Source organism: Rhamphochromis longiceps, linkage group LG4 (genome assembly GCF_057381845.1).
Source record: "Rhamphochromis longiceps isolate RC_006_pf linkage group LG4, R_longiceps_female_GT1.1, whole genome shotgun sequence".
Classification (NCBI taxonomy): Eukaryota; Metazoa; Chordata; class Actinopteri; order Cichliformes; family Cichlidae; genus Rhamphochromis; species Rhamphochromis longiceps.
Window position 1 is genome coordinate 37310989 of NC_140560.1, and position 9242 is coordinate 37320230.

Sequence of the window (9242 nt, forward strand, 5' to 3'; positions counted from 1 at the left end):
CCAGGCTCCTGTTTTTCTGTTTAAGGACAAAGATGGTGGAGGACGTCTGCATGTGGCACAGGCTGGACCTCCACCACACGTTACCCAGTGTAGCCGTGACCTCCTGTTAGTGGGAGCCGCACATGTGAAACAGAAACAGTGGTTACTGGACGTAACTGCAGCTCTATGAGTGTGTCTAAACGTGGACCCAGCTGGGACAGTTTCTTTTCTTTGTTGCCTTCTAAAAGCAGAGGAGCGATGTGGACTCTGAGCTGCATTCTCATTTTGCATTCTGCAATGGCCACCAGGTGGCGATACCTTTGCTTACAGCGTGACTTCTGGTCCTGTAGAAGTCTACGGGGAGATCGGCCCTCCGCTGTAACACTTGCCTGGTTAGTTTATGGGTTTGGTCACTGATCTCGGGTCCTTTTTTAAATTTGATAATTCAGAGTTTCAGAAAGGAGGATTGTGAATATCGAGGATACGCTCCTTAGGTAGCGTCTTATCAATCGCGTCATGTCGCATCCACATGCTGTCATCTCAGAGCTCTGAGCTAGCGCCCGTCACCTGACCGGATCAGATCTGAGGATGTCACAGCTGGTTCAGACATTGTTCACGTTTAAATCCAAGGATGTAAAAACAGATAAAGCTGTTGTGACTGAAGGCTGTAATTACTCCTCCGCCTGCTCGTACTCAGACTGACTGACAGCCTAATGAACCCTTCCATAACTTCTCAGTCGCTGATAAATTACATGATTGTTACTATGCTCTTTGTTCACCGACGCATGAATCCAAGCTCCTGACGGCGCTCACTCCTCCTACACGAAGGCCCGCGAGCTACAAACCTCAGCAGCAAGAAAGTGTTGAGTCACTGTTATTAAACAGCAACCTGATCAACCCACACAGATGCTGCAGATCTGTTTTATAAATATTTCTCTCCTTTTTCTCGACCTTTGGAGAGACAAAATTATTCTGAGCTTTGTGACACGCCGCTGTCATAATTTCAGCATTTAACTTTGGTGCTGTTAGATAAGCTGTCAGAGAAAACGTCTGAATATTTCATGAATAACTCCGCCGCCCGGCCCATTTGGAGGAATCTCAACTTTTATTAAGAACAAGGAGCTCAGGATAAAGGAACTCTGAACATCACAGCTCAGAGGCTCCGCCTACAAAGGAACATCTCAATAAATAATCCAAATAAGATGAAAAGTTTAGAAGTCAATATTTATATAGATGTGTTTTCATTTTATTCTAAATTTATTTATTTATTGCTTGATAAAATGAATCAAATTGACTTTTGAATGAATAGATTTGGAGAGAAGGATTCTTTATGCAAGCAGGAGCTGCTAAAATTAAAAAGACAAAATAGTAGATAAACAAATTTAGGGTTAAAGATTGATTTCAATTAATGTGATCCGTGTCAATATTGTTGTTATTTCACTGGCAATGAAACTTTTTTCACACTCTCACATTGATGTGTTCACTTTTATGAAAAGTAAGTAATAATCAGTAAAATGGTGAATAATTGGGACCAAGTGGTTTCTATGTGTGGAGCCTCAGGACTCATCTGAGGCTTGGTTTCCTTTAATATCTCTGACGCCAGCAGAGCAGAAATCCTGTTCTTTCATTATAGTTTTAATATCATGTCTCCTCTGCTGCATCTACCGACTCGTTCTCAGGACGCTGCAATTTAATAAAACTGAACTTATGAGAGGAAAGAACCTGCTGAAAGCATGCAAGGATATATGAAGGATTATTGCTTTTGTTGCTAAATTATGCATTTAAATTAGTTTATTAATCTCCTCTTTTTATAACACATAAACATTGAAACCAAAAAGAACAACATGATTTAAAAACTACAAAATCAAATTTCGTTTCTTAAAAGAAAATTCATCAAATAAACTAAAGCTGCTTTCAGTTTGAACAAAGTGCCCAACGACTGCAGTTCCTCTAATGGCCACTTGAGGCTTCATCCAGAAGAATTGAGTATATCTGGACCGGCGTCAGGAATGCCGACTGCCATTAGTCTGGAAGAAGCAGCAGGTCGTGGCCAATAAAGATGATCAGGAGTAGGGATGTCCAGAGCCGATCACGTGGTTTCAGACTGATCGGAATCTGACTCGCTATTTGCTAACACATCTATTGGCTGTATCCCAATTCAGGGTCTGCAGCCTTAAAGTACGCAGCCTCAACGATCCTCATGGGCCGCGTACTCAAAGACCGCTAAGGCCGGAAGTGCGAGGCTTGTGAAATGGGCGGTCTAGCCTCCGTTGTGATGCCCAGGTTGCCTAGCAACCATGATACTAACAGCTGGAAACGTGTCATACAGCTGTGTTTGACAGAAATGAAGGAGAAAATCTTCTGTTCATTTGTTTGTTTCTACATGAGCTTTGATCATTCTCTGTAGGATTAAGCTCAGCTATTGAACGGCGTATATTTTAAAGTAAAGGCTTTAAAACCAAGTTAGTACAAACGTCACTAATGTCACATGACTTTGCCGACATGTGGCCAACAGGAATGTTCAATGTTCTTCGTTATTAAACATTTGCACATAAATAAGTGACATAATATTCAGGATTTACTTAAAGTTTACTCTTCGGCCGCCCCTCATCCGCCGTTTTTTTTCGGCAAAATTATCCACACCCACCGCCGCGCTATGCAATCATCCCTTTTTTTTTTTTTTTTTTTTTTTTTTTTTTTTTGCCTGTCCCGTTTGGCTCTTTTGCATCAGAATTGTTGTCTAAAGGCAAAGAAAGATGCCCAACGGATTTACTTTACCAAATTGACCATCCCAGCCTTGCCATAATGGTCCATTTGATTCACCTTTTATTGTTTATTTTATTTTCACTTACTGAATACGGGACAGACTTGACTGGGGGAAAGAAGGGGAGAAAGAAAGAGGGAAAGAGAAACAGCTGAGAAGAGGGACGGGGGAGAAGGGCAAAAGACAAAAACCAACAGAACGGGCAGAGAAAAAAAATGCATATATCAATCACCTGGATCACCTGCTGAGAAAGAAAAAAGAAAACAAGCAGAAGAGAACAAGAGTAATAGAATAAACAACATCACAATGATATATGGGAATATGACAGTAAATACTAAATATTAAACATTATTGTGCAGCACATAAGATCAACAGAACACAGTGTGCTTTGAGGTAGGAGCCCAAAAGGGTGTAGTTTGTGGGTGCGATCACCCGTGTGTACACCTGTGAGCATGGACGCGCTTGTTTTTAAAAGGTTCCTTCATGTAATGATCTGCTAGAGGGTGTGGGGAACCATAGCCCCGTCCTCCAGGGCGTGAAGCAGGTATGGAGGAGATCAAAACTCCAGACATCCAGAGGCCCCCAGAACACAAGAGACCAAGGAAGACCAACAGAGGGGCAGCTGCGCCACTGTCCCAGAAAGAGCTGAGGAGAGTCCCAGATGAGGGCTCACTCAGCAGCCGCGGAGCAGAAGCCAGGGGGGGTTGCAGTGACGCGCCCGTGAGCTCCGCCGGCAGCCAGCCGCGCCTGAGTGACCGAGCCCCAGGCCGAGAGGCCGGGGGCACCCCACCTCCGAAGTGGCCCGAGCGAGCCCCAGGCTCCAGGCCCCGATAAGCGGCCGCCAAGGAGTGAGCCGGTGTATACCTGGACGCCCATCCCCGGACACAAAGAACCACCAACGCACCGACACCTGAGGGAGTCCACCACTGGCAGGGGAAGTGGTGGTAGGTGGAGATAGGCCTCCAAACCTTGGAGGGCCTGAGATGTCCCCAGAGAGGTGGCGCCTGACACCCAACCTGACATATAGACACAGACATACAGGCACACACAGACACAAACATCCATTCCCACCCTCATGCTCTCATATGCACTTACTCCACACTCAACCAACGTGGAGACAGACATAAAGAGACGTTGTACACATGATCACACTCCCCAAGCGTACTCTACAAACCGGGTCTAGGTGCCCTCGCCCCTGGAGGGGGGAACTGCACCCAGACCCAGGTGGTGTTTCCCTTTTCCCTGCGGTGGGGGGAGGCAGACCGCCCCGACTCCGCAGCAGCAGGAAGGCTCCACACTCCAGACCGCAGTCGGACGGCCAACTCCTCCTCCTAGTTCTAGCCCCCCTGCTCCAGCAGGTCGCAGAGAATGGGGGTGAGAGAATCATCCCTAATCATGCTGCTACAAATACTCTGATGCTGCTCGCTTCACGCCCCAAATCAAAATGGAGGATGACGTAAAGCAACTTGTGGTATTATGATGTTGCAAATACTCACACAAAGATATTTTAGTGCAACAGAAACCTGTAAAACCTCGTCTGTATCTGCAGAGTCGTACATTATATTAGAAGTACTGCTGTCAGCGTTAATCTCGTTAAAATGACGTTAACGCCATAACCGCATGCAAACAGCAAATCTCGAGTTAGTGCGGCTCGCCCAGTGCGTGGGGCTGCACGGCGTCAATGCATTAGCGTGGTTAGCTCGTTAACACGTTAGTGCCGTGCAGCCTCTCGCAAGTTGGTGCTTGCTCCACCCAACTCTCTACTTCTGCTTTCAGAACAACGAGATGGGGACATCGGCCTCTACGCTTTAGGATTTCTGACTATTTGGAGGTATTTTCTTGGTTGAGGCAACGCTGCCACCACCAGATCAAAGTTGAAATTACAACACAGAGCTTTATAATTTCAGTGCCCGTGTCTCACTGTTACACTCGAGGTGTCTTTAATGTCTTCATTTACTGGTAATCACAGCAGACCTGCAGATTCAGAGGGTGGAGACCTTAAAGCTTTCTTTTCACTTTTACTCATTATGGTAATTCTGTTCAGGCACTACACGGTTAGGGTAAGGAAAGGGTTGTGCTTTCAGGTAAACTATAGCTCCTCACAACAGTAACCCTACACATCCAAGAACATGGAGTCCAAACAGGGCCATCCGAATGTCTTCAGCAAAACTGCAATGATTAATGTCGTTGGAGTAAGAGTGGCAAATCATTTTAATGCTGTATTCAGTTAAAATAATAAAATAAAATACAAATCTTAGGTTGATAACTGGAATCAGATAAACAAAGCATTGCTGCACCAAGCACTGAACCTCTAAAGCTCCTCCGGGTGGATGTCCCACAGGAGGGTGGAGCCATGTTGCACCAAAGGCCTGGCGCCTGGTGCCCAACCTCTCTTACTGGCCTGGATCCAGGGTGGGGTCTTGGTAACCTGGGTGAGTTGGCATGGTCCATTGTTTGTCTCTTCACAGGGGTCTTTTGAGTCGCACTCCAGCTCATCACCCAGGACTCTTGGAGGGGTTACATGGGGACTCAAACTGCTCAATGTCCCCCAGAAAAGCTGGAGGTGGCTGGTAGCTGCACCTGAAAACCAGATATGGATATAGATAAACATGAACTCTGAGCAGTGCTGGCTGTTACACAGTAATGCTGACATGACTTTGAGGGTTGCTTTATATAAATGCAGACATGATTAGGACCTGCAACAAAGGAACTCTGGCTCTTAATCAAAGTATGGATGCTGCAACCTTTGGATCATCTGGACCGTGCTGCCATCGATTGCATTCTTAAATCAAGAAATGCTTCACCATGCAAAGTAGATTATACCAGGACCTTGAATAAAGTGGTTGTGTTTTTCTGTTTGCAAAGCTCTTCCTCCACGAGTCTGATCTGCCACGTTCTGTTTTTATATGCAGCTGGCGGTTTAGCCAAATTAATCAGCCAATCAATAATCAGAATGATGCCCTAATGACTTTCATAGCAGTAACATAACTGACGGCATCTCTGTAATTCTTTTCAGAACAAGCCCTGCCTTCAGATTTCCTCAACAGTTAGCTTCGGCCGTCCAATGACCACCAGCCCCAGCGCCATCCATCAGCCCGGTAATATGGAGGAACCCCAGCAGCCAGACCAGCCAATCACCACGCAGCAGAATGGAGAAGCTGCCCAAACTGCTGTGACTTCTCAACCAACCAGCTCTGACCAACAGGCCCCACCCTCAACGACAGATGCTCCCGAGGCCCAGCAGACAGAGGACGGGAAGGGAATGGACCACCTGACAGTAATCAGCGAAAGCACAGAGACCAGTAAATACAGCCCTAAAAGTCCGCTATGATAAGTTTTCTTTTCCAGTAGCTTCACAATGACCTGCTTACCTCAGATACAGCCATGAGTTCAGCAGATCTTTATTTGGGTTAGTGACCAAAAGTGAAGCATTGAAGATACAATTGAAGGAAACAAGCTTCCTCATCAAAGATGTTGATTTAGTGGTTGATCTGTGTGCCCAGAATAAGAATGAATGAAAACAGGTTTGGCTTGATTTACATATATCACATATCAGTGTCACAAAAGTTGTTGGATAGTTGAAGATCCAGGATTTACTAGAGACATAATATAACGACAGTTAAAAACTGATCAATTTCATTTTGAAAATAAATTTGACTAAGCGTTCTCCCGTGCTGTGTCCAAATTCATAGGCCGTATCCTTTGGAGGATCCGGCCTTCGCGGTCTATGTGGGCCGGATCCTCTGAAGACCGAGAAGGCTGGAAGTGTGAGGCTGTGAAATGGAACAGTCGAGCCTTCAGATTTGCGTCACCGCTGTCTCGGTGGAGTTTAATAAACTGCCATCTGCTCCTTGATATATAAAATATAACAGGACACCGGAGTATATTCTCGACCATCTCACACTTCTGTATAATCAGTTTTCTGTTTGACGTTTATTCAGCTGTGTGAAAACTGTAACTTTAATCTCAGCCGAACCGATTTACACACAAACAAATAAAACACTGAAAAAAGCCAAACTATAACAGTTTTAGGTTATCTAAGTGACTTATATATGTTTAACCTGAGTAGTGAAAGATCACGGGGGGTTTGAAAATCATGTGCGGGGAGTCCGGTGTTCTCACGGCTCTAGTGAGCCTTGACCTCCCGGTCAGCTTCGAGCTGGTGGGTAACAGACGTCTCCGAAAATGTCGGAGCGCTTTTGAAAATATGTGGTGTCTTGATAAACTGAGCAGATACTTGAAGTTTGCACAGCTACATTCTCGCCTGAAAATATGTTAAAAGTTTACTTTGTGACCCAGAAAGAATAATAAGAGTAATTTTAAAAATAAGCAGCTGCTGCCATTGTTGGAAACTGGAATTGCCTGGGCCGCGCTATGAATTCTGGGATAGGTTGGGCCACGAAGGATACACCCGACCCATCCTTCAAATTCAGGGAAAAGGAGGACGCGTTTGGAGGAGTCTTCGAATTTGGACTGCCTTTGTCGCGTCACTGTGACGTAATCGGCCTACAAATGCGGCCTCAGGAGGATGAAGCCTATGAATTTGGACACAGCTCCTGTGAACAAGAAAAGGAACAGTAGATAAAATCAGTAGTTAAAATGTGAGTTTTGAAATTTACGCTTAAAAGTAAAACAGTGCAGATTTGGTGCTTTATTCAAATGCAGCTGAGAACCTGGATTTAAATAAACTGAGTGTTTCAGCTGATCTGAGGCTTTCTGGGAGTTTGTTCCAGATATATGGAGCATAAAAGCTGAATGCAGCTTCTCCGTGTCTGGTTCTGACTCTGGGAACTGATAAAAGACCGGATCCAGATGACCTGAGGGATCTGGAAGGTTCATACTGGGTCAGGAGGTCACTGATGTATTTTGGTCCTAAATCATTCAGAGCTTTATAGACCAGCATCAGAAGGGGTCCCAAGATGGAACCTTGGGGAACTCCACATGTGATACTTGTCTGCTCAGATGTGAAGTTATCTATTGATACAAAGTATTTCCTGTTTTCTACGTATGTTTTGAACCAGTTTAGTACAGTTCCTGAAAGACCTGCCCAGTTCTCCAGTCGTTTGAGTAATATGTTGTGGTCAACTGTATCAAATGCTGCACTGAGATCCAGTAAAACTAAGACTGACATTTTTCCACTGTCTGTGTTCAGACATGTGTCATTAAACACTTTGGTCAGAGCGGTTTCAGTGCTGTAGTTCTGTCTAAAACCTGACTGGAAGGCATCGTAGCAATTATTCTGTTTAAGAAGTAACTGAGCTGTTGAGAAACTGCTTTTTCAATGATCTTACTTAAAAATGGGAGATTTGAGATTGGCCTGTAGTTGTTCATTTGTGTCTTGTCAAGATTGTCCTTTTTCAGTATAGGTTTGATTACAGCAGTTTTTAGTGGTTCTGGAAACACACCTGACATTAAGGAAAAGTTGACGATCTGTAACAGGTCTGACTCTAAAGTCTTTGAGACCTTTTTGAAAAAACTTGTTGGCAGGACATCTAAACAGCAGGAGGAGGAGTTCAGTTGACCTAAGATGTCCTCCAGGTCTTTGCTGTTAATCGGGTGAAACTGTTTCATGGTGTTTAAACAGTTTTTTGGTGGACACAGTACATATCCTGGATCTGCTGTTGATGTACCAACTGCTTGTCTAATCTTTTGGATTTTTTCTGTGAAGAATTTGGCAAAGTCATTGCAGGCCATGGTTGAATGAAGTTCAGCTGCCACTGACACAGGAGGGTTTGTTAGCCTGTCAACTGTAGAAAAATAAATAAATATATATATATATATATATATATATATATACATATACATATATATATATATATATATATATATATATATATATATATATATATATATATATATGTATATATATATTAGGGGTGCAACGATATTCGTATCGATATTGAACCGTTCGATACAGTGCTTTCGGTTCGGTACGCATATGTATCGAACAATACAACATTTGTAATTTATTTTATCAACTTTCCTTCTGACGATGCTGTCTGTGTGGAGCGCTCAGTGAATCTGCGTTCGACTACTCCGCCTAGGCTGCACTGTCCAGCGCAGATCCACTGAGTGCTCCACACAGACAGCATAGTCAGAAGGAAGAGCGCAGGGCACCTCCCCCACCCTCATTCAGATCTGGCGTTTGGAATTATTTTGGTTTTCATGTGACGTATGACCCTGAAGGTAAGCGAGTCATGGACTAAAGTAAAACAGTATGTTGGATGTGCCATGCAATGCTCAATTACATTGGTGTGAACTAGTGTGTTAGCGCAGTTAGCTCGTTAACGTGTTAGCCGTCTAGCCCCATGCACGGGGCATCGGCGGTAGCTCGTTAACGGAGATTTGCCGTGTTGTGGTGTTAAGGTCATTTCAACGAGATTAACCTGAAAGCACTAGTGGGAACACAACGAATATGACTGCACATTTACGCCGACATCATCCCAGTGCAAAGACAAAAACAACAAGCATGCTACTAACTTTAGCCGAGTCATTTAGA

General features: G+C 44.2%; 1 protein-coding gene across 2 annotated transcripts in view; it reads left to right on the forward strand.

Annotated features, from left to right (window-relative positions):
- The window catches only part of LOC146672300 (uncharacterized), a 37912-nt gene that overhangs the window by 6808 nt on the left and 21862 nt on the right, over nucleotides 1-9242 (forward strand). For both annotated transcript variants that reach the window (XM_085404881.1, XM_085404882.1), the window contains exon 2: nucleotides 5760-6045. In XM_085404881.1, the coding sequence (XP_085261007.1) occupies nucleotides 5808-6045 (238 nt within the window). In that variant the 5' untranslated portion in view covers nucleotides 5760-5807. The remainder of the gene's footprint in view (nucleotides 1-5759; nucleotides 6046-9242) is intronic.